Here is a 26,604-nt window from a genome sequence, read left to right on the forward strand (position 1 = left end):
CCACTGCCACTTATCTACAACACAAAATCCATGTGTAAGTGTGTGTATAGTGCATATGTTATTGTGTGTATGCATGTGTCTGTGTCTGTTTGTGTTGCTTCACAGTCCCCGCTGTTCCATAAGGTGTATTTTTATCTGTTTTTTTTTTTATCTAATTTTACTGTTTGCATCAGTAACTTGATGTGTATGGAGTTCCATGTAGTCATGGCTCTATGTAGTGCTTTTTGCCTCGCATAGTCTGTTATGCACTTGGGTACTGTGAAGAGACCTCTGGTGGCATGTCTTGTGGGGTATGCATGGGTGTCTGAGCTGTGTGCTAGTAGTTTAAACAGACAGCTCGGTGCATTCAACATGTCAATACCTCTCATAAATAAGTAGTGATGAAGTCAATGTCTCCTCCACTTTGAGCCAGGAGAGATTGACATGCATATTATTAATGTTCGCTCTCTGTGTACATCCAAGGGCCAGCTGTGCTGCCCTGTTCTGAGCCAATTGCAGTTTTTCTAAGCCTCTCTTTGTGGCACCTGACCACACGAATGAACAGTTGTCTAGGTGGGACAAAACTAGGGCCTGTTGGACCTGCCTTGTTGATAGTGCTGTTAAAAAGGTAGAGCAGTGCTTTACTATGAACAGACTTCTCCCCATCTTAGCTATTGTTCTATCAATATGTTTTGACCATGACAGTTGACAGTTGACCATGACAGGGTTACTCTAAGTAGTTTAGTCACCTCAACTTGCTCAATTTCCACATTATTTAGATTTAGTTGAGGTTTAGGGTTTAGTAAATGATTTGTCACAAATACAATGCTTTTAGTTTTAGATATTTACTCAAAGCCAGTGGCATGCCGTTAGTATAGATTGAAAAAAAAAAGTTACGGGCCTAGACAGCTGCCCTGGGGAATTCGTGATTCTACCTGGATTATGTTGGAGAGGCTTACATTAAAGAACACCGTCTGTGTTCTGTTAGACAGGTAACTCTTTATCTACAATATAGCAGGGGGTGTAAAGCCATAACACATACGTTTTTCCAGCAGCAGACTATGATCGATAATGTCAAAAGCCGCACTGAAGTCTAGCAAAACTTGCTTTACTATTCTTAGGTAGCGGAATGACTTTTGCTTCCCTCCAGGCCTGAGAGCACACACTTTCTAGTAAGCTTAAATTGAAGATATGGCAAATAGGAGTGACAATATCGTCCGATCACAGGCATGCAAACAGAGGTCATTACTAGAAACACACACTCATCAGACACACAGATACACATAGACCCACACTGCCTACCTTATCAAGGTTATGTCACACTGCGACGTGACATATTTGCCTTGGAATGCCAATAACCTGCAGTTGTTGTTAGACACCAACCTGTATCCCTATTAGCAGTAACGTATTATAGGTTTGATCAGGGAACGATACATATCCTTCCAAAACAATGCCAGGGATGGTATAGACGTGTTTACCTCCAGCCTCTGCATTATTCAGCGGAAGTTTGCCTCTTTATATTGAATCTGGCTGATGAAAAAATCTTAAGTGTCTCTGGCTGGATTGTTTTGGAGGGTATCGATCCATGGCTGTCATGGGATAACCTGACTGGAGCTCCCTTGTCCCCAGAATATAGTCAACGAGCGTTGAGAATGATCAATCACATACTTTATCATAGTTATAAAAGTCAGTCTGATGTAATTACACCACATACACAGATAAATTCCCACTGTACGGACACACATGCGAGCAAGCACTCACACACACACACACACACACACACACACACACACACACACACACACACACACACACACACACACACACACACACACACACACACACACACACACACACACACACACACACACACACTCTCACACAGCTCCAATCTCCACTCATATGCAGATAGACAAACAGACATGTTTGCCTCTCTGCTCCTGCAAATAGATTCTATATACTTTCTCTCATGTGCACTTGAAGTTGTTGCACAAAAAACAATCACATTTTTGTCACAGAAAGCCCTTTGACGGAGACTTGAAAGCTATGTGAAAATCCTATTATTCTCAGCTGTTTATTAAACCAGTTGGTTATTTAGGGATCTGCTTTTCTGGCTTGGTGTAGGGTGAATTTACCCCTAGACGGTGATCTTGGATAGTTTTGCATTGTCCCTACTAAGGCTTTGGGGAGGGAAGTTGATTTGAGATCAGCGTTCTGGGTCTGTTTGCAGGTCTGTAGTTTCTGGTGCCAAACCACACCTCAAAATAGGTTCAGGTTCTGGTACCCTTCAGCACTGTCTGACGGCCTGACTGCCTGCAGGGCCTGTGGTCATCACTTCCCTAGCCTTCAAAGGGACTATTACCAAACAGAGCTGCTGAGGAACAGAGGGAGGAGACTGCCTCAAAGAGAGACTTACAAATGGGAGATGAGTGATAGAGCCATAAGAACTGCAGGTCCTGGGCCGCTCTAGGTTCATGTAGATGCATGGTTAACACTTGAATGTTATTCTAAATATCAGAATACATTTGGACTTGGAAAATACATTTTACTAGGGTACTATATTCCATCATTAATTCTGAATATGACATTTCAGAATATGAATTCAACTTCAATCAATCAATCACATTTATTTATAAAGCCCTTCTTACATCAGCTGATGCCACAAAGTGTTGTACAGAAACCCAGCCTAAAACCCCAAACAGCAAGCAATGCAGGTGTAGGAGCACGGTGGCTGGGAAAAACTCCCTAGAAAGGCCGGAACCTAGTAAGAAACCTAGAGAGGAACCAGGCTATGAGGGGTGGCCAGTCCTCTTCTGGCTGTGCCAGGTGGAGATTATAACAGAACATGGCCAAGATGTTCAAATGTTCATAGATGACCAGCAGGGTCAAATAATAATAATCACAGTGGTTATAGAGGGTGCAACAGGTCAGCACCTCAGGAGTAAACGTCAGTTGGCTTTTCATAGCCGATCATTCAGAGTATCTCTACCGCTCCTGCTGTCTCTAGAGAGTTGAAAACAGCAGGTCTGGGACAGGTAGCACGTCCGGTGAACAGGCCAGGGCTCCATAGCAGCAGGCAGAACAGTTGAAATCAAATCAAATCAAATTTATTGGTCACATACACATGGTTAGCAGATGTTAATGCGAGTGTAGTGGAATGCTTGTGCTTCTAGTTCCGACCATGCAGTAATATCTAACAAGTAATCTGACAATTTCACAACAACAAAGGAATGAATAAGAATATGTACATATAAATATATGGATGAGCGATGGCCGAATGGCATAGGCAAGATGCAGTAGATGGTATAGAGTACAGTATATACATATGAGATGAGTAATGCAGGGTATGTAAACATTTTATAAAGTAGCATTGTTTAAAGTGACTAGTGATACATTTATTACATCCAATTTTTTATTATTAAAGTGGCTAGAGATGAGTCAGAATTTTGGCAGCAGCCACTCAATGTTAGTGATGGCCTTGATATACAAGCTGTTTTTCAGTCTCTCGGTCCCAGCTTCAATGCACCTGTACTGACCTCGCCTTCTGGATGATAACGGGGTGAACAGGCAGTGACTCGGGTGGTTGTTGTCCTTGATGTCCTTGATCTTTTTGGCCTTCCTGTGACATCGGGTGGTGTAGGAGTCCTGGAGGGCAGGTAGTTTGCCCCCGGTGAAGCGTTGTGCAGACCTCACTACCCTCTGGAGAGCCTTACGGTTGTGGGTGGAGCAGTTGCCATACCAGGCGGTGATACAGCCCAACAGGATGCTCTCGATTGTGCATCTGTAAAGGTTTATGAGTGTTTTTGGTGACAAGCCAAATTTCAGTGTGGGTGGACCATCTCAGTTTGTCCGTGATGTGTATGCCGAGGAACTTAAAACTTTCCACCTTCTCCGCTACTGTCTCATTGATGTTGATAGGGGGGTGGTCCATCTGCTGTTTCCTGAAGTCCCCGATCATCTCCTTTGTTTGATTGACGTTTAGTGTGAGGTTATTTTCCTGACACCACACCCCTAGGGCCCTCACCTCCTCCCTGTAGGCCATCTTGTCGTTGTTGGTAATCAAGCCTACCACTGTAGTGTCGTCTGCAAACTTGATTGAGTTGGAGGCATACATGGCCATGCAGTCATGGGTGAACAGGGAGTACAGGAGAGGGCTGAGAACGCACCCTTGCGGGGCCCCAGTGTTGAGGATCAACGGGGTGGAGATGTTGTTTCCTACCCTCACCACCTGGGGGCGTCCCGTCAGAAAGTCCAGGACCCAGTTGCACAGGGCGGGGTCGAGACCCAGGGTCTTAATGACGAGTTTGGAGTGTACTATGGTGTTAAATGCTGAACTGTAGTCGATGAAAAGCATTCTTACATAGGTATTCTTCTTGTCCAGATGGGTTAGGGCAGTGTGCGGTGTGATTGCGATTGCGTCGTCTGTGGACCTATTGGGGCGGTAAGCAAATTGGAGTGGGTCTAGGGTGCCAGGTAGGGTTGAGGTGATATGATCCTTGACTAGTTTCACAAAGCACTTCATGATGACGGAAGTGAGTACAAGTCGTTTAGCTCAGTTACCTTAGCTTTCTTGGGAACAGGAACAATGGTGGCCCTCTTGAAGCATGTGGGAACAGCAGACTGGGATAGGGATTGATTGAATATGTCCGTAAACACACCAGCCAGCTGGTCTGCGCATGCTCTGAGGACACGGCTAGGGAGGCCGTCTGGGCCGGCAGCCTTGCGAGGGTTAACACGTTTAAATGTTTTACTCACATAGGCTGCGGTGAAGGAGAGCCCGCAGGTTTTGGTAGCGGGCCGTGTCGGTGGCATGTATTGTCCTCAAAGTGAGCAAAGAAGTTGTTTAGTTTGTCTGGGAGCAAGACGTTGGTGTTTGTGATGGGGCTGGTTTTCTTTTTGTAGTCCATGATTGACTGTAGACCCTGGCACATACCTCTCGTGTCTGAGACATTGAATTGCGACTCAACTTTTTCTTTATACTGACTCTTAGCTTGTTTGATTGCTTTGCGGAGGGAATAGCTACACTGTTCATATTCGGTCATGTTTCAGTTCACCTTGCCCTGATTAAAAGCAGTGGTTCACGCTTTCAGTTTTGCACGAATGCTGCCATTAATCCACGGTTTCTGGTTGGGGAAGGTTTTAATATTTGCCGTGGGTACAACATCACCAATGCACTTGCTAATAAACTCGCTCACTGAATCAGCGTATACATCAATGTTGATGATGTTCGACGCAATCCGGAACATATCCCAGTCCATGTGATCGAAGAAATCTTGAAGCGTGGAATCAGATTGGTCGGACCAGCGATGAACAGACCTAAGCATGGGCGTTTCCTGTTTTAGTTTCTATCTATAGGCTGGGAGCAACAAAATGGAGTCGTGGTCAGATTTGCCGAAAGGAGGGCGAGGGAGGGCTTTGTATGCGTCGCGGAAGTTAGAGTAACAATGATCCAGGATTTTGCCGGCCCGGGTCGCGCGTTCAATATGCTGATCAAATTTAAGGAGCCTTGTTTCCAGATTGGCCTTGTTAAAATCCCCAGCTACAATAAATGCAGCCTCAGGATATGTGGTTTCCAGTTTACATAGAGTCCAATGAAGTTCTTTCAGGGCCGTCGAGGTGTCTGCTTGGAGGGGGATATACACGACTGTGATTATAATCGAAGAGAATTCTCTTGGTAGATAATGCGGTCGGCATTTGATTGTAAGGAATTTTAGGTCAGGTGAACAAAAGGTCTTGAGTTCCTGTATGTTGTTATGATCACACAACGACTCATTAATAATAAGGCATACACCCCCGCCCTTCTTCTTACCAGAGAGATGTTTGTTTCTGTCGGCACGATGCGTGAAGAAACCAGGTGGCTGTACCGACTCTGATAACATTTTCCGAGTGAGTTTCCATGAAACAGAGAATGTTACAATCTCTGGTCTCTCTGGAAGGCAACCCTTGCTCAGATTTCGTCTATCTTGTTGTCAAGAGACTGGACATTGGCAAGTAGTATACTCGGGAGTGGTAAGCGACATGCCCGTCTACGGAACCTGGCCAGAAGACCGCTCTGTCTGCCCCTTCTGCGGCACCGTTGTTTTGGGTCGCCCGCTGGGATTTGATCCATTGTCCTGGGTGGTGGACCAAACTGTAACGGCTGTCTGAAGAGAGAGTAGACCAAGGTGCAGCAGAGTTAGTGTTCATCTTGAATTTTAATAGCAGAAAGAACACTATACAAAACAAAACAAGAAAACCGACAGCCAAACAGTCCTGTCAGGTGCAAAACACTAAATAGAAACAATTACCCACAAAACCCAAAGGAAAAACATGCTCCTTATGTGTGACTCCCAATCAGCAACAACGAACTTCAGCTGTGCCTGATTGGAAGCCACACGGCCAAAATCAATGAAACAAACCAACATAGAAAAATGCACATAGAACGCCCACCCAATGTAACACCCTGGCCTAACCAAAATAAAGAACAAAAACCCCTCTCTATGGCCAGGGCGTTACACAAACAGAGGATCCGCTTCGGGAAAGTCGTATTCCTGGTCATAATGTTGGTAAATTGACATTGCTCTTATATCCAATAGTTCCTAATAAGACTCAAGGTTTCCTGGTGTAACAGTGTAAGAAAGAATACATAAAAAAAAAAATACTGCATAGTTTCCTAAGAACGCGAAGCGAGGTGGCCATCTCTGTCAGCGCCGGAAGTACAAAAAAATTGGAGCAGTATCACGACCAGTTGGACTGGGGACAGCAAGGAGTCATCAGGCCAGGTAGTCCTGAGGCATGGTCCTAGGGCTCAGGTCCTCCGAGAGAGAGAAAGAGAGTAAGAAAGAAAGAAAGAAAGAAAGAAAGAAAGAAAGAAAGAAAGAAAGAAAGAAAGAAAGAAAGAAAGAAAGAAAAAGAGAGATAATTAGAGAGAGCATCCTTAAATTCACACAGGACACCGGATAAGACAGGAGAAATACTCCAGAGATAACAGACTGACCCTAGCCCCCCGACACACAAACTATTGCAGCATAAATACTAGAGGCTGAGACAGGAGGGGTTGGGAAACAGTGTGGCCCCGTCCCCCAACGATACCCCCGGACAGGGCCAAACAGGCAGGATATAACCCCACCCACTTTGCCAAAGCACAGCCCCCACACCACTAGATGGAAATCTTCAACCACCAACTTAAAATCCTGAGACAAGGCCGAGTATAGCCCACGTAGGTCTCCCCACGGCACAAACCCAAGGGGGGTGCCACTCGCGCGCGCACACACACACACATACTTCCATGCAGAAAGACTTTGTCAAGGCCCATTTTGAAACAAAGGAATAGGCTTAAAGTTGAACAGATATTTAGTGACCAAATAAGAGATTTCACGCAGATCTTACATCTTTCCAGGAAATGATCCTGACACATTGAATGTCATGTTTTCGTCTTTGTTTTTTGTGTCGAACTCAGTCGAGTTGGAGAGTTAGAATAATACATTACACAAATGTGGTTGTGTATCATCAGTCACTGATTGTCAATCAAAGAGCACATGTCAGCTAAAATGTTTTAGATTGGTAAATTACCGACCCGGGGGCCCCATTGATTTTATTAGTCACTCTCACTCAGATATCATTTTAAAAACTGGGAACATTTCCCTCCACCTTATGGCAACGTGTGTAGAATTGCAGGAAATTTGCCGTAAAACTGCTCATTTTTCTCTCCGCCCCATGGCAAAATGAGTAGACTTGAGAAAATTAGTAGATTTTTAAAATAAATTTGCATTTAGGGCCCCCCAAAAGTCTAGGGCCGGCTCTGACTGCATGTGTGGGTATGGAGGTGGGTACGCAGACCCGCGAGCCACTGCGGCCCCTGATGATGAGTTCAGATTTTTTGTGACCCCCTATTAAATTTGCCCATCCCTGCTCTAAAGCCTGATTGACAGCTTCTCTGAGTGGATGTTTATTACTATCCTCTGAAGACCATACTTTGCTGTGATTTGTTTTCATCCTTTACAATGAGGACGCTGATGACATGACAATCACACGATATCCAACAATGCATCAAACATCAAAGACATGTATTTCTATGATATGAAGCCAAAGCACATTAAATGTGGACTGAATTTCACTCATCATAGGAAAAACTACCATATTGTTATTATTATACTGTATGCCTACACAATAAATACACTAGCGCCCTAAAGCTACTGTAGAGACCATGTAATAATAAAATCCTCCAGAAATTAATTAGTCAACAAATGTAGCCTGGACTTTGAAATACAGCTTCAGTAACAATCAATTCATTTCAGCCGTCCAAGGGACTCCGAATGATGTTAAAATTAATTAAGTAAAAATTAAATGGGTAAAGCGTTTCACTACCAAATTAATTGAATGTCCTGGAATTTATTATAGAGAGAGAGAGAGAGAGAGAGAGAGAGAGAGAGACTGTCAATGTCTTCCCTTTGTGGCAGAAATAAGATCTAATTCACACAGGCAGTTATGTACTGTAGGCACCAACGTGTGAAAAGGGCCAATGCTGTTTCATGACTGGATTTACTATTTATCTTCTTCTGAAAAGCAATCCTGTCACAACACTGGATAATAATTATACTGTGAATAAAGCCATTGGAAAGTTTCACAATTAAACTCTTTTCCCATCCATTCTATGGCTAAACCTGCTCCCCATTCTCATTTGAAATGAGAGTTCATTGTAGAATCAAATGGGGGCGTTTTATGCACACACACACACACACACACACACACACACACACACACACACACACACACACACACACACACACACACACACACACACACACACACAGATCAAGCTCAAGCTTCTCTCTCATGTAGTTAAAGTGGCACATTGATTGTCAGTAAGGAATCTAAAGCCCCCAAGTGGGGAAGGTTGGCAACAACAACTCTGCCACGCTGATCCTCAACACGGGGTCCCCACAAGGGTGCTTGCTCAGACCCCTCCTGTACTACCTGTTCACCCAGGACTGCGTGGACACTCACGTCTCCAACTTAATCGTCAAGTTTGCTGACGACACAACAGTGTTATGCCTGATTACCAACAACGATGAGACAACCTGTAGGGAGAAGATGAAAACCTGGCGGAATGGATCCAGGTAAATAACCTCTCCCTCAACTTCAACAAAACGAATGAGCTATTTGTGGACTACAGGAGACAGCAGAGAGAGTACGCCCCCATCCACATCAACAGGGCCAGAGTGGAGAGGGTCAAAAACTGGTGAAAAAAAGGTGAAACAGCACCTCTTCAACCTCAGGAGGCTGAAGAAATTCAGCTAGGCTCCTAAGACCCTCACAAACTTCTGCAGATGCACCATTGAGAGCTTCCTGTCAGCCTGTACGGCAACTGCACCGTCCACAACCGCAGGGCTCTCCAGAGGGTGGTGCGGTCAGCCCAACACATAACAAGGGGCACACTGCCTGCCCTCCAGGACATCTACAGCACCCTGTGTCTCAGGAAGGCCAAGAAGATCATCAAGGACCTCAGCAGCCCGAGCCACAGCCTGTTCACCCCGCTACCATCTAGAAGGCGGAGACAGTACAACTTTATCAAAGCTGGGACCGAGAGACTGAGAAATAGCTTAGGTTAGGTTTAGGGTTAGGGGTTAGGGAAAATATGATTTTGAATGGGACTGAATTGTGTTTCCCCACAAGGTTAGCTGTACAAGAGTGTGCGTGTGCGTGCGCATGCGTGTGCGTGCGTATAGCTTTGTGTGTATGTTTGTTACCGCTGCATAAATAAGTGCATGTCTTTTCCCCATTTTGCACCTCTCCTCTCCTCTCCTCTCCTCTCCTCTCCTCTCCTCTCCTCTCCACATATTTTCCAGGGTGAGAGAGGTTGACAGCTAAGCAGAGCTGAAAAGGAGAAAGAGCTGGAGAGATGAAAAGTAAATTGACAGGATACTGGGTCAGCGCTCCTCAGTAGAGAAAGGGAGTGTGTGAATGGAGTGGTTGACGTAAGGGGTGATAGTTCAACTCCACTCACTTTGTGTGTGCTGGGGGGGATTGTTGTGGGGCTTAGCCAGTACTAGCACTAGCAGCTGCAGTACAGATGCTGCAGCTCACTAGGCTAGGCTAACTTAATGTGTCTAACCCGGGAGAAATTAGCCAAAACCAGCCAATACCTACAAAACATATGTTTTAAATACACTATATATACTAAAGTATGTGGACACCCCTTCAAATTAGTGGATTTGGCTATTTTAGCCACACCTATTGTTGACAGGTGTATAAAGTTGAGCATACAGCCAATCTCCATAGACAAACATTGGCAGTAAAATGGCCTGTTCTGAAGAGCTCAGTGACTTTCAATGTGCCACCGTCATATTAATGCCAATGATTTTGTAATGAGATGTTCGAGCAGGTGTCCACATACCTTTGGTCATGTAGTGTAGCTCGCAAATTTTTGACTTAGCACAGCTAAGACTACCAGCTAAAAGATGGCCCAAGACACTGATCTAGGATGACCTTATCCTATCCCAATCCTAACCTTAACCAAAGAGATAAACATTTCCAAACTAATGCCAAACTGACCTAAGACCGGTGTCTTAAGGTGCAACGTCACCCTGTATAATTACCCAGAGTACCTCTGTAGTAGCTACTATTCACTATACTATAGTACACTATACTAGTTTCCATCTCTCTCCCCAGTGTTAGCTGTAGCTGCTAAAGTTGCTAGCAGTGGTTATTTATTATGCCACTGATCACTAGGCTCTCTCTCTCCAGTGTTAGCTGTAGCAGCTAAAGTCTCTAACCATGGTTCTTAATTAACTATGCTACTGATCACTGGACTCTCTCTCCCCAGTGTTAGCGTCTAGCTGCTAAAATTGCTAGCGGTGGTTATTTACTATGCTACTGATCACTGGACTCTCTCTCCCCAGTGTTAGCGTCTAGCTGCTAAAATTGCTAGCGGTGGTTATTTACTATGCTACTGATCACTGGACTCTCTCTCCCCAGTGTTAGCGTCTAGCTGCTAAAATTGCTAGCGGTGGTTATTTACTATGCTACTGATCACTGGACTCTCTCTCCCCAGTGTTAGCGTCTAGCTGCTAAAGTCTCTAGCCATGGTTCTTAATTAACTATGCTACTGATCACTAGGCTCTCTCTCTCCAGTGTTAGCTGTAGCTCCTAAAGTCACTAGTGGTGGTTATTTATTAGCTGCAGAGGTCACCAGAGACATTACGAGCTGTGACTTGCACCCAGCAGACCTCCTTGTGTGATACACAGACAATAAAGTGCACAGTTAGCCCGACACTATATCCCACTGTAGGCCCATAAAGATAGCAGCGGCTGCCATGTTGTGATGTTGCGTGGGCGCCTGGCTGTGTGTGTATGTCTTTATGTGTTTGTTTTCCCCGGTATAGTGTAGCATGGTATGTTGAACAGGGGATGGCACTGTGGGTGTGTTTGTTTTCCCCTGTATATTATAGACTGGGATGTTGAACAGAATAATAGTGAGCCAGTATGAGCCACTTCCATCATAGTGCTTGATGGTTTTTGCGACTGCACTTGAAGACACTTTCAAAGTTCTTGAAATTTTCTAGATTGACTGACCTTTATGTCTTAAAGTAATGATGGACTGTCGTTTCTCTTTGCTTATTTGAGCTGTTCTTGTCATAATATGGACTTGGTCTTTTACCAGATAGGGCTATCTTTTATATACCAACCCTACCCTGTCACAAATCAACTGATTTGCTCAAACGCATCAAGACATTCCACAAATTAACTTTGAAAAGCCACACCTGTTAATTGAAATGCTTTCCAGGTGATTACCTAATGAAGCTGGTTGAGATAATACCAAGAGTGTGCAAAGCTGTTATCAAGGCAAAGGGTGGCTACTTTGAGAATCTAAAATGTATTTTGATATGTTTAACAATTTTGGTTACTACATGATTCCATATGTGTTATTTCATAGTTTTGATGTCTTCACTATTATTCTACATTGTGGAAAATAGTCAAAATGAAGAAAAACCCTTGAATGAGTAGGTGTGTCCAAACTGTTGACTGGTACTGTGTATGTACACTCTACAGTGCCCTCGGAAAGTATTCAGAACCCTTGACTTTTTCCACATTTTGTTACGTTACAGCCTTATTCTAAAATGTATTAAATTCAAACATTTTCTCATCAATCTTCACACAATACCATATAATGACAAAACGAAAACAGGTTTTTCAAAATTTTAGCAAATTTATGAGAAATAAAAAACAGAAATACCTTATTTACATAAGTATTCACCCCTTTTGCTATGAGGTTCGAACTTGAGCTCAGGTGCATCCAGTTTCCATTGACCATCCTACAGATGTTTCTAAACCTTGATTAATCAAATCAAATCAAATTTATTTATATAGCCCTTCGTATATCAGCTGAAATCTCAAAGTGCTGTACAGAAACCCAGCCTAAAACCCCAAACAGCAAGCAATGCATGTGAAAGAGGCACGATTAGACTGGTAAATTCAATTTATTTGACATGATTTGGAAAGGTACACACCTGTCTAAGGTCCCACAGTTGACAGTGCATGTCAGAGCAAAAACCAAGCCAGAAGTTTGACGGAATTGTCCATAGAGCTCCGAGACAGGATTGTGTCGAGGCACCTATCTGGAGAAGGGTGCCAAATTTCTGTAGCATTTTTTTTTTACCTTTGTTTAACTAGACAAATCAGTTAAGAACAAATTCTCATTTTCAATGACGGCCTAGGAACAGTGGGTTAACTGCCTTGTTCAGGAGCAGAACGACAGATTTTTACCTTGTCAGCTCGTGGTTTCAATCTTGCAACCTTTCGGTTACAAGTCCAATGCTCTAACCACTAAGCTACCTAGAACAAAGTGGCCTTCCTAGAGCTGGCTGCCTGGCCAAACTGAAAAATCGGGAAGGGCCTTGGTCAGGGAGATGACCAAAAACCCGATGGTCACTCTGACAGAGTTTCAGAGTTCCTCTGTGGAGATGGGAGAATCTTCCAGAAGGACAAATATCTCTTCAGCACCACCAATCAGGCCTTTATGGTAGAGTGGCCAGACAGAAGCCACTCCTGTGTAAAAGGCACATGACAGCCCGCTTGGAGTTTGCCTAAAGGCACATAAAGACTCTCAGATGTTGAGAAACCATATTCTCTGGTCTGATGAAACCGAGATTGAACTATTTGGCCTGAATGCGTAGCGTCACGTCTGGAGGAAACCTGGCACCATCCATTTTTTACATTTTAGTCATTTAGCAGACGCTCTTATCCAGAGCGACTTACAGTAGTGAATGCATACATTTCATACATTTTTTTTTCTTTTTTCCTGTACTGGTCCCCCGTGGGAATCAAACCCACAACCCTGGCGTTGCAAACACCATGCTCTACCAACTGAGCCACACGGGACTAATCCCTGTGGTGAAGCACGGTGGTGGCAGCATAATGCTGTTGGGGTGTTTTTCAGCGGCTGGGACTGGGAGACTAGTCAGGATCGAGGGAAAGATGAACGGAGCAAAGTACAGAGAGATCCTTGATGAAAACCTGCTCCAGAGCACTCAGAAACTCAGACTGGGGCGAATGCACACCTTCCAACAGGACAATGACCCTAAGCACACAGCCAAGACAACGCAGGAGTGGCTTCGGGACAAGTTTCTGAATGTCCTTGAGTGGCCCACCCAAACATATCTGGAGAGACCTGTGCAGGAACACTCCCCATCCAACCTGACAGAGCTTGAGAGGATCTGCAGAAAAGACTAGGAGAAACTCCCCAAATACAGGTGTGCCAAGCTTGTAGCATCATACCCAAGAAGACTCGAGGCTGTAATCACTGCCAAAGGTGCTTCAACAAAGTACTGAGTAAAGGGTCTGAATACTTATGTAAATGTGACATTTCCGGGGTGAGGGGTTTATTCCTAAATTTGCAAAAATGTATAAACTCTTGTGTTTGCTTTGTCATTATGGGGTATTGTGTGTAGATTGACTTGACGAGGGGGAAAAAAACGAAACATTTTAATCAATTTTAGAATAAAGCGTGTAGTAAAAGTCAAGGTGTCTGAATACTTTCCAAATGTACTGTATATACAAAAGTATGTGGACCCAAAATAGTGGATTTGTCTATTTCAGCCACACCCGTTGCTGAAAGGTATATAAAATCAAACACACAGCCATGCAATCTCCATAGACAAATATTGGCAGTAGAATGGGTGAAATAGCCGAATCCATGTGTTTGATGCCAATCCATTCACTCTGTTCCGGCCATTATTATGAGCCGTCCTCCCCTCAGCAGCCTCCACTGGTCGAGCTTGGGATCTCTGCTGGCCTGTCTGTGTGAGCGTCCATGTGTAAGGTTTGGAGAGGGACCTAAAACCCTTAAATAAAGGGCAAACCAGCCAGCTAGACAATATGACCACTCTTACTTAATGGACACAGTGAACCTGGAGTATGTTGTATAGCCTTCTGTGTTTCATAACACACACACTCAAATGCGGGAGAAAGTGGGTGTGTGTGGGGGGGTGCTCTTATTCCTACAGAGGCAATTAACACAGTAGCATGTGCTTCTACACCTGCATTGCTTGCTGTTTGGGGTTTTAGGCTGGGTTTCTGTACAGCACTTTGAGATATCAGCTGATGTAAGAAGGGCTATATAAATACATTTGATTTGATTTGTACCCCCCAAATATAACACTTTACATCTGCCAATTGGCTCAAAATTGTTCCCGTCCGCTAATTGTGAATTTCACCCGGCAGCAGATTGATATTTCAGATGAAACTATGCGCGTTTATAAAAATAAATAAAAAAGTATGTTAATTGGATATGTTGCGAGCCCAGTGAGTGTAGGGCTGGGCTGGGTTCCGCTGGGCTGGTTTCCCATGTATCGAGCCTAGAGCCGAGGGGAGACACTGGTGCCAGCTTTTGCAGACCCATGGATATTGATATTGAGCTCTATGCTTGGTTGGACAGTGATTCCTCCATCTCTCTCTCTCTCTCTCTCTCTCTCGCTCTCTCTCTATTTTCATCTTCCACTAGACTAGGTCTGCCTGTCTGCTCTAGTCCCGTACACCCACCCAACCCTAGATGAGCTCTCTCACAACCTGGAATCAACTTTATGCTGAGTCACTCCCTACTTAATCTCTTTCTTTAGCTCTCTCGCTTTCTCTCTATATGCATTACTCACTCCATCTTTCTCTCCTTGCTCTTTCTTTCTTTCTTGCTCTTTCTTTCTTTCTCTTGCTCTTTCTTTCTTTCTTTCTTTCTCTTGCTCTTTCTTTCTTGCTCTTTCTTTCTTTCTTTCTCTCTCTTGCTCTTTCTTTCTTGCTCTTTCTTTCTTGCTCTTGCTCTTGCTCTCTCTCTCTTGCTCTCGCTCTCTCTCTCTCTCTATCTATCTAGCTTTATTTATCTCTCTGCCTCTCTCATACATAATACTCTCTCCTTTCGTCGGCGTACTCCATTGGCTTATGCCCGTATATCAGGTGTGTCAACATTTTATGCCATGTCATTCACAGATAAGGGTATAATGATTGGGGATAGTGCCCTGATTCTAAGTGTGATAGCTGGCCACAATTTCCAAGCAATGGGAAGAGCACCGACAATAATAAAACCATAGCATCTTTTTCTCAGTAAGGGAGAGACGTCTCTAAACGTCCTCATGACTCCATTTTAAATGAGAGTGTGAGTCTTTTTCCTTATCCACAGAAAAAGGTGCATTTGAAATGTTGAAATATGTTATATTGTCTGTTTTTTACAAGGAAGACTAAAACGGAAACGACCTTTAATAATGTGTGTTTTTTCCCATCTCAATTAGCAAATGTATGTGTGTTGCTCTGTGAATACGTGTCCTGTTGTTAATTGCTGTCTTCATGCCTTTCTCTCTCTCTTCCTCAGGTGTCATCCGTCTTGTATTTGTGTCGGGTTGGGGGTGAACGGAGTTGTCTTGATTTGAGATTTGAACTAAACTATCTTTTCTCTCTTTCTCCTCTCTCTCTCTCTGTCTCCCCACAGGGGACTCATCACAGGCCGGTAAGTCGACTATCTCTTCACCTTCTCTCTTGCTCTGACACGTGTACTGCTGTTTTGTCTGTGGCTGACAGTGATGTGGGATCTGATGATTCTAAGGCACGATACAGACTGAACACGTACACAATGGTGACACACACACACACACACACACACACACACACACACACACACACACACACACACACACACACACACACACACACACACACACACACACACACACACACACACACCATTGGGTATACAAAAGCACATATAAAAGCCTAACGTGCCTCTACAAACCAGACGGATTGAGATTGCTGTGCCACTTGAACTTTTCTCCCAGCGGTGAAAGCCAACTTTAAAGGGTGCGCAATTACCATTTATTTGTATTGTGAGGCTGCGGGATTCCTGCTTTTATATCAGTGAGAGGAGCTCTCAGTCTCAGTGGATTGTGAGCAATCCAGAAAAGTGTGAACTATATTGCTTTCAATCAGTCATCTGCTGGTTGGGGCCCAGCAATTGACAGCAATAACCACTCAGGTTGAGAATGAAGACATACGAGAGGCCGGGGTGTATCCAACTCAATAGCCAGCCCACTCTGATGAGAGAAGATGACTTAACGGACAGAATATAGATATAGTTGCTCTTACCATTCAGAGTTCAGCAAGGTAACTCTGAATAGCAGATACATTAACAGGATGCATGGGATCATTTATGTGTGAGGAAGATTGAGGTATATACAGCCTGTCTTTGTGAAGTATTGTGATGTAGATCTGTGTTTTGTAATGGTTTGCAATTGGGTCAACTTTGTTGTGGTGTCTGCTTTAAGTGAACAGTAGAGAGTATTGTAGTTTATCACCATGTTGAGAGCATGCTTTTCAAGGTGCAATATGCAGAAATCTCTCCACCATTTCCCTGGTTGCTATAATTCTAGTAGTTTGTCTAATTTCAGTTTAAGTGACAAAAAAGCAAGTGTAGTGTAGAGAATCATTGTACCATCTAAACCGCTGTGAAATATATTTTCCATAAATAAAACTATTGTATTTTCAGCGGTTTGAAGCTGATGTACAAAATTGAAAGTTAAAGCCAAAAAAACGAAACTTAAGAACAGGGAGCAAAGAAATAGCACATACAAAATATATCCACCACGTCTTAGACTTTTTTAGTTGAGTTTATTTTTATTTTTACAGGGACAGTGCACATTAATCAACGTTTCAGTAAAAGTGCCGGTTTTAGCCAGCCGGTTAATTTTCACCCACGGTCCCTGGGCAGGTTATTAAAAACAATTACAATAACAATACAGACAATCAATGAGCAGTGAGCACACGCAGAGCAACATAGGACAAGCAAGACGTAGCATGCAGACAGAGCAACAAAGCAACAAAGTGTTTCCACACCTCAGAAGCTACAGACAACATGGAAAGTGGCCATACAAAACTAGGGATTATGTTCACAAATCTGATTGGCCTTTAGCCATGTCTTCATGTTTTTTTGTGAAAGTGTGATAGGTGGTGCAGTTATGTGTGTCTGATGGCAGTGTATTCCAGACATGGGAAGCTCTCACAGACAAAACAAATTGATTAAAGGTGCTTTTCCTTAAGGGAACTATACAGTCACCTCTCACGGCAGACCTTGTGGATCTGCTGCCATATGTTTGGGTTTTCTGTTTAACAAAAGTACTGAGTGGGGGGGAGCCAGGGCATTTAGGATCTTGAATACAAGACCTGTGGTATATTGCACAAATGTTTCCATCTCAGGAGCTCATGCTTTCTGAGGATGTAACAGTGATGATGGCGATTGGGCTTCCTATCAAGCTCTTTGAGAGCCTGTTTGTAGACAGACTGAATGGGTTTTTAATGTTGTACAGCAAGCTTGGGACCAACTAGTCAAGCAGTATGTTAAGTGAGGGAGTATCATAGATTTGAAGTACAGTTTTGCTATTTCTGTAGTCAAACAATTTCTTATAGGTTGAATTTGGTTATTTGAATGACCTTTTCACCTGCTTTTTAAAAGAGAGGTTGAAATCAAGTATGTTGCCAAGGTACTTAAAATCAGATACCACCTGGAGCTTCTCCCCTGACACATAGACTTCTGGCTCAGTAGCATCAGTTGCCCTCTTTGTGAAGAACATGCAGACATTTTTTTTCACATTGAGATGCAGACATGAGTCACTGAGCCACTTTGTAACCTGGACCATTACAGTAGTGAGTTCTTGTGCAGCTTGTTGTTTGTTCTTTGCATGCACATATATCACTGTATCATCTGCATACATTTGAACTTCAGACCCAGTACAGACAGAAGGCAGATCATTAATGTGCAGGCTGAACAGGAGGGGGCCCAGTATTGACCCTTGGGGCACGCCCACATCATAGCTAAGAGTGGGCGACAGCTTATTGCTCACTCTGACACACTGGGTTCTGCCTTCAAGGTATGATATCAAGGCATCGGGGGAAAAGTTGAACTTGGACAATTTTGTGATGAGTACCTCATGGTTAACAGTATCAAAAGCCTTCCTTAGGTCCAGAAACACAGCCCCAACAACGCCCCCTTTGTCCATCTTGGACTTCACATTTTCCAGAAGAAAGCAGTTGGCCGTTTCTGTGGAATGTTTTGCTCTGAAGCCAAACTGCATGGAGAGTAATGTGAAGGGGCTGTTGTTGAGGTGGGCAATCAGTTGCTCTACTACACACTTTAACAACCTTCGACACTACAGGTAGTATATTAATGGCCTGTAGTTACTCACGTCAGCAGGGTCACCCGATTTAAAGATGGCTGTTATTATGGCCGACTTCCAGACCCTTGGAAACACCCCCTGACCAATAGATATGTTGGTGACCTTAGTAATGGGGCCAATGAGTGACTCCTTGTAGTTTTTTAAGAAAGGTACAGTCCAACCCAAACACATCTTTGGCTTTAGAGTTCTTTAGTGAGCTAATCACCTTGTTCACCTCTGACTCAGAAACCTCCCTTATGATGAAGACAGATCATTAAAACACATTTCTATGTGATTGTGTCACCCAAAAAGTTACATATTGCAGCTTTAAATGTAAACATTTAAGTCCAGATATGCTAATAAATTCTACTTACTTTCTTTACTTTAAACATTGTCTGCCTCCATCCACCACTCTGCAATTTATATCAATCAGTTCTTCCCAGACTTAGGACTCAAAATGTACTACAACCAAGGAGAAAATGCAAACGTATGGACAATCCCAGTTTTTTGTCTATGTTGTTGTGTATACTGCTAAAGTGTTATGCATCACTTAAGTATTCATTAAAACTACACCCCAAGACCATATCTCAAATCTGCTGACATGCGACTGCGCTAGATTTTAATTTGGAATCAGTGAAGTGTGTGTGGTGTGTGTGTTTATAGACAAGCTAATGAAATGTATCAACGCTCCACACAAACAGTTAGGAAATGTAATGCTTGCTAAAGCTGTAGCTTCCAGCAGTTGCTGCAATGTGACTTTCAGTCGAGTATGATGACATCAATATTATCGCTCTTCTACAGAATATTACCCCCCAAGAATACTCTTTTATATAGGAATTTAATCGTTGGATGAAATGTACTGCAGCGTTCAGGCTATGTTCTGACTGAACGAGCAAATATGTGCAACACATACATACACCACACATAATACAATGGATACCTACACATACATCAATACACACATTTTCTTCTTTTTGAAAACCATATTCTATGCTTTCCATAGTTTGCCACTGAAATCTGTATGATTCTGACTGGCCTCTCTGTTCAAACATTTCAGGCGAGAGTATCTTCATTTGCAAGTTGCTAGTCCTGAGGTTCCTAAAGAGGTATGCAAAGCAGAACCCAGCAGGGTTCTGTAAAGACAGTCTTTAGAGCTAAATCCCTTGCAGACAACCTTCCACCTCTGTAAATACCCAACCTGTTTGTATTCCATCCATGGAAAAAAACAAAATGGCGTCTTGTCTTGTTGTGATGCTGGATGTTACAGCTCACAGGTTATTTCAGTTGGTGGAAAACCGAACCTCACCGTGTTGTCTGCTATAGTGAATGTAGAGCATAGTAATGTTTTACCCTGTCCCTCAATAACCATCTGGGAGGCATGAATACCATACATGTCTGCCCTCTAAATACTGCTGTTTACATGGCACACGCCATATGCTCCTCTCTAGGTTCATGACATGTATGTGTTGTTGGAATACACATTAAGAACACAGACATACGCATGCCCAACCCTCACCACCACTTGCAGATGAGGACGGGATATTCTGCTGTGATTCCAGACCTTTGGATATCACTATAGAACCAGTGTAGCTCAGCTCTTGTCTGTTAGAACCAGAGCCTGTACAGAGACCAGACAGACAGACGTTATGTTGCAGTCTCCAGGGCTGCAGCTGGAGAGAGTGGGCCAGAGAGCTAATGTGCCATTTTGTCTGACTTCAGATTAGAGCCTAGCAGGGCCGCTTACCCGAGGGTAAACCCAAATACTACCCCGGCTGCTCCCTCCTGCCTGCCTAGACTCTCTCCATCCACAGTAGGAAAAAAAATGTAATTAAAATCAGAGAGAGAGGGAGAGAATGCTGCTGGATCCTGATTTCACATTAGTATTTTGGGTTAAAAAGGAGGAGATAGCTAATACATTGCTCCACAAAATGATTTTGTCTAATTGTCCATTTCACCACTAACGTCACAAATTCCTCTGTGAGAAGTTTGGGGTGGATGAGCTTCGGCAAAAAAAAGGCTGGAAAAGTTAGGACAGGAAGGAAGGATAGAAGGATGCACGTTAAACATATTTAAATAGGGCCAAGGTCTGAAGGCCCGCAGCCTGCTTGAGGTCCAGACAAAGAGGCATCAAGACACCTCTCAGAGTTGTGAATTAGACAAAGGCATGTACCTAGGCGATTATACGACATAACCTTCTAAAAGCGAGGGGGAAGTTGTTTTCGGTGCCTCAACTTCCACAGGCATAAATAAATAAGTACCTGAGGAGAGCCCCGATATAGTCTGAAAAGACTCCAAGCCCCATAACCCCCCTCTTCCCTAGGGGTAACGCCCAGAGCAACCAGAGAAGCCAGACATAGGCCTGAAGAGTTCTTGGACGAACAACACACAGTTGAACTTCACAGGCACAGAGAGGCCAATTGGTTTGGATAGTGGCAAATCTACCTCTTTCCTGTTCTCTTCCATTCTCTCTGTAGTCTGGTGTAATTGAAGTTGCAAGAGAACAAGGGATAATAGGGAAAGGAGTGAAGGAAAGGATGAGAGGTAAAAATCTGTCGTTCTGCCCCTGAACAAGGCAGTTAACCCACTGTTCCTAGGCCGTCATTGAAAATAAGAATTTGTTCTTAACTGACTTGCCTAGTTAAATAAAGGTTAAATAAAAAAAATATATAAAAAAAATTCAGAGGGCTTTCAACTCTGTACCAGAGCACAGGTTGTTCCGCTCTTTCGTTGAGGCAGAGCGTGTCTTTCATGTTATTGAGATGATGGAGTGCATTCATGAGGGAAGCGGGATGCACTAGTGTGTGTAATTCCATTAGAATGACTTACTCAGGTGGAGGAGTGGAGAGAGAGGAGACTGGTTAGACAAACGCTGAATGCACACGATCAGAGAAACAAGCACAGATAGGTGGTGGGCCGACACTGAAAACAGTGAAGTTGATCGATCTACGTCGAGGGAGGAGCTGATTTTCTGTATTTATAATATTCTTATGATTAGCAGGTCAATTTGTTGGCACTAGGGCTGACCCCATTTAGTCGACTGGTCGATTGTTTGGTCGAACAGCTGTTGGTCGACCATAATTATTTTGTTGAGCACTGGCAAATATATTAAAAAAATATATGGCACATGAGACACCTGTCTGATTGACGTCTGTCTGAGTGGACTAATCCATTGCGGAGGCCTCGGGGAAGGCACACCAGTATCACCAGTAGTACATTTACTGTTAATTACCATAATTTCTAATCTACAACGTTTGTATGGTTACAGTAATTTCTGTTAATGCATTCAATATATTATTATTACAGTCTTACCGTTATCATTGTAGGATTGGACACGTTGTTTTTGGGGGGTTTATTTCATTCCATTTACTGTATGAGTTGTCAATTTATTCATTGTCTTTTGTTTGGAGCGCTCCTGTCGATCTTGAGTAAGGACACAAACCTGATTACGCACAGAAGTGGGCCTAGGCTACCTGGCCTGCATATAAGTGTAGGCCTATAAATGTGCCCATTTGGGGATACTATTTCTGATTGTCTTATCTCAACGTCACTGTGGAACTTCTCAAAGTAATTTCTTCATAGCCTCAAACAGCAAGTAAACAAAGTCGGTTTTACATCCATTGAGTTCCTCAACGTAGCCTATTTCAAAAATCATTCCAGCTCTCTCCCTTTTGATAACCGTTCAGCTTGAAAGGGGGAAAAAATGTCATGCTCTGATCTGGTTGCGATTCATAAAATCGGCCAACCTGATTACTTCTTATCCCTTGCACAAATAGCCTACAGCTGTGTCTGTCTGTCCAGAGCTCACTGTTGCAGGAAACTCTGATGGCCCAGAATATTTTATACAATGTAACACGTTTGCTAGCGCATGTTTCATTAGCTATCTATCTGTCAGTGAATTCAATTTTGAATAATGTCTTGGCATGATTGTCTCATTTCAAGTATCTAGCTGCAGGCTTAAATAAACATTCAATCATATCCACTACCGGTCAAAACTTTTAGAACACCTACTAAGGGTTTTTCTTTATTTTTACAATTTTCTTGTAGAATAAAAGTAGAATAATAATTGTGGAATAATAGTGAAGACATCAAACTATGAAATAACACATATGGTATCATGTAGTAACCAAAAAAGCGTCAAAATATATTTTATATTTGAGATCTTCAAATTGCCACACTTTGCCTTGATGACAGATTTGCACACTCTTGGCATTCCCCCAACCATCTTCATGAGGTAGTCACATGGAAGGCATTTCAATTAACAGGTGTGCCTTCTTAAAAGTTAGTTTGTGGAATTAACCAGCTATTTATTTAACTAGGCAAGTCAGTTAAATATACACTGCTCAAAAAAATAAAGGGAACACTTAAACAACACAATGTAACTCCAAGTCAATCACACTTCTGTGAAATCAAACTGTCCACTTAGCAACACTGATTGACAATACATTTCGCATGCTGTTGTGCAAATGGAATAGAAAACAGGTGGAAATTATAGGCAATTAGCAAGACACCCCCAATAAAGGAGTGGTTCTGCAGGTGGGGACCACAGACCACTTCTCAGTTCCTATGCTTCCTGGCTGATGTTTTGGTCACTTTTGAATGCTGGCGGTGCTTTCACTCTAGTGGTAGCATGAGACGGAGTCTACAACCCACACAAGTGGCTCAGGTAGTGCAGCTCATCCAGGATGGCACATCAATGCGAGCTGTGGCAAGAAGGTTTGCTGTGTCTGTCAGCGTAGTGTCCAGAGCATGGAGGCGCTACCAGGAGACAGGCCAGTACATCAGGAGACGTGGAGGAGGCCGTAGGAGGGCAACAACCCAGCAGCAGGACCGCTACCTCCGCCTTTGTGCAAGGAGGAGCAGGAGAAGCACTGCCAGAGCCCTGCAAAATGACCTCCAGCAGGCCACAAATGTGTATGTGTCTGCTCAAATGGTCAGAAACAGACTCCATGAGGGTGGTATGAGGGCCCGACGTCCACAGGTGGGGGTTGTGCTTACAGCCCAACACCGTGCAGGACATTTGGCATTTGCCAGAGAACACCAAGATTGGCAAATTCGCCACTGGCGCCCTGTGCTCTTCACAGATGAAAGCAGGTTCACACTGAGCACATGTGACAGACGTGACAGAGTCTGCAGACGCTGTGGAGAACGTTCTGCTGCCTGCAACATCCTCCAGCATGACCGGTTTGGCGGTGGGTCAGTCATGGTGTGGGGTGGCATTTCTTTGGGTGGCCGCACAGCCCTCCATGTGCTCGCCAGAGGTAGCCTGACTGCCATTAGGTACCGAGATGAGATCCTCAGACCCCTTGTGAGACCATATGCTGGTGCGGTTGGCCCTGGGTTCCTCCTAATGCAAGACAATGCTAGACCTCATGTGGCTGGAGTGTGTCAGCAGTTCCTGCAAGAGGAAGGCATTGATGCTATGGACTGGCCCGCCCGTTCCCCAGACCTGAATCCAATTGAGCACATCTGGGACATCATGTCTCGCTCCATCCACCAACGCCACGTTGCACCACAGACTGTCCAGGAGTTGGCGGATGCTTTAGTCCAGGTCTGGGAGGAGATCCCTCAGGAGACCATCCACCACCTCATCAGGAGCATGCCCAGGCATTGTAGGGAGGTCATACAGGCACGTGGAGGCCACACACACTACTGAGCCTCATTTTGACTTGTTTTAAGGACATTACATCAAAGTTGGATCAGCCTGTAGTGTGGTTTTCCACTTTAATTTTGAGTGTGACTCCAAATCCAGACCTCCATGGGTTGATAAATTGGATTTCCATAGATTATTTTTGTGTGATTTTGTTGTCAGCACATTCAACTATGTAAAGAAAAAAGTATTTAATAAGATTATTTATTTCATTCGGATCTAGGATGTGTTGTTTAAGTGTTCCCTTTATTTTTTTGAGCAGTATATAAAGATCGGACGCTTTAAAAAAAAAATTGCCTAAAATGACACACCCAAATCTAACTGCCTGTAGCTCAGGACCTGAAGCAAGGATATACATATTATTGATACCCTTTGAAAGGAAACACTTTGAAGTTTGTGGAAATATGAAATTAATGTAGGATAATATAACACATTAGATCTGGTAAAAGATAATACAAAGAAAAACACATTCAATATCTTTTCATAATTTTTTAAATGCAAGAGAAAGGCCATAATGTACTATTCCAAGTTAGGCACAATTTAGATTTTGGCCACTAGATGGCAGCAGTGCATGTGCAAAGTTTTAGACTGATTCAGTCCTGTTTTCTGTTCAAAATGTTGCCCAAATGTGCCTAATTGGTTTATTAAGACATTTTAAAGTTCATAACTGTGCACTCTCCTCAAGCAATGGCATGGTATTCTTTCACTGCAATAGCTACTGTAAATTGGATGGTTCAGTTAGATTAATAATAATTTAAGCGTTTTGCCTAAATCAGATATGTCTATATGTCTATGGGGAATTTTCTTGTTACTTACAACCTCATGCTAATCACATTAGCCTATGTTAGCTCATCCGTTCCACGGGGGGACACCGATCCCGTAGATGTGTTAAGAACAAATTCTTATTTGCAATGACGGCCTACCCCAGCCAAACCCTAACCCGGACGATGCTGGGCCAATTGTGCGCCGCCCTATGGGACTCCCAATCACGGCCGGTTGTGATACAGCCTGGAATCGAACCAGGGTCTGTAGTGACAGTATTAACTTTACACTACTTGTCCTATATGTTTTTGTAGTCTTAATTATTACTTGGCATAAACTGATGGTTAAAACTTTCCTTGTCCTGGAATGACATGCTAGCTAGTGATAAAGCTATCTGTTCCTGCTAGCTAGCTGCATACCTACGTGTTGTAACTAGCAAGCTATCTACATTACTAAGGTTTCTGCATTCTAAATTGGGAATAATTTTACAGCTTGCGTTGATGGTATAATATTTGTATAACTGAATGGTTAGCTAGATTACAAATCAATAAGATGACCTGATATCAGTTTGTTGGACCGAGATCTCTCTTGAGCTGTCACTAGCTGTCTACTACCTTATGTGATTGGCAGACGTGATCAGTAGAGACAGTACCATGGATAGCACACAAGCTTTGATTGGTTTACAGTTTAGTACGTAGCAGCGTTTGCCTATCCAGCTAGCAATCATAAAAGTAAGTATTTAGAAAAAAATTGCAAGAATTGACATTGCCAACAGAAGAAACAAATATACACAATATGTAAAAATCAGCTCCTCCCTGGACAGAGATTAATCATCTCGAAAACTAAAGCCAATAGCTTGCTACAGCCCACCACCAAAGATGGAAAGGAAATAATCAGCAAATGTCCAGAGAACCAATCACAGGATTTTAGCAAGCGATAGCAAATATTCCCATGATGGACAATCATATTGCTCACCACACCACTCCTAGGTAGGTCTATTGTGGCAGGTAACTCCAATGATAATTGCTTCTACCCAGATACAAAGAGAAAGAGAGGCAGCCATACTACAAGGAGCCTTTATTATCCTCCTGCTGAATTTCATTTTGATTCTCCCCCACAAAATGCCTTTGTAATAAACATCTGTCCAAATGCTTTTCTGTCTGTCTGTCTGTCTGTCTGTCTGTCTGTCTGTCTGTCTGTCTGTCTGTCTGTCTGTCTGTCTGTCTGTCTGTCTGTCTGTCTGTCTGTCTGTCTGTCTGTCTGTCTGTCTGTCTGTCTGTCTGTCTGTCTGTCTGTCTGTCTGTCTGTCTGTCTGTCTGTCTGTCTGTCGGTCTGTCGGTCGGTCGGTCTGCTTGTCTGCCTAATGTATATCTACAGTATATCTATATCTCTCTCCTTTTCTCTCTCTCTCTCTGACACTCACTCACTTCTTCCTCTCTTATTCACTCAGAATGGATTGTGAATGCAAACCTCAGGGGTAGTCAGAGCCAGGACAAAGGCTCTCTTCAAACAGCTACTCTGCAGTGATTGGCCCTCCCTCTAGCCTCCTCC

At 43.4% G+C, this 26,604-nt stretch overlaps 1 protein-coding gene across 1 annotated transcript in view; it reads left to right on the forward strand.

Moving 5' to 3' along the window:
* Positions 1-26,604, forward strand: part of LOC115199226 (neurexin-2-like) — an 840,225-nt gene that overhangs the window by 288,591 nt on the left and 525,030 nt on the right. Inside the window, exon 5 of the mRNA XM_029761850.1 lies at positions 15,932-15,949. Coding sequence (XP_029617710.1) covers positions 15,932-15,949 — 18 coding nt within the window. The remainder of the gene's footprint in view (positions 1-15,931; positions 15,950-26,604) is intronic.

The sequence above is a fragment of the Salmo trutta genome, chromosome 8, assembly GCF_901001165.1.
Source record: "Salmo trutta chromosome 8, fSalTru1.1, whole genome shotgun sequence".
NCBI classification, from domain to species: Eukaryota; Metazoa; Chordata; class Actinopteri; order Salmoniformes; family Salmonidae; genus Salmo; species Salmo trutta.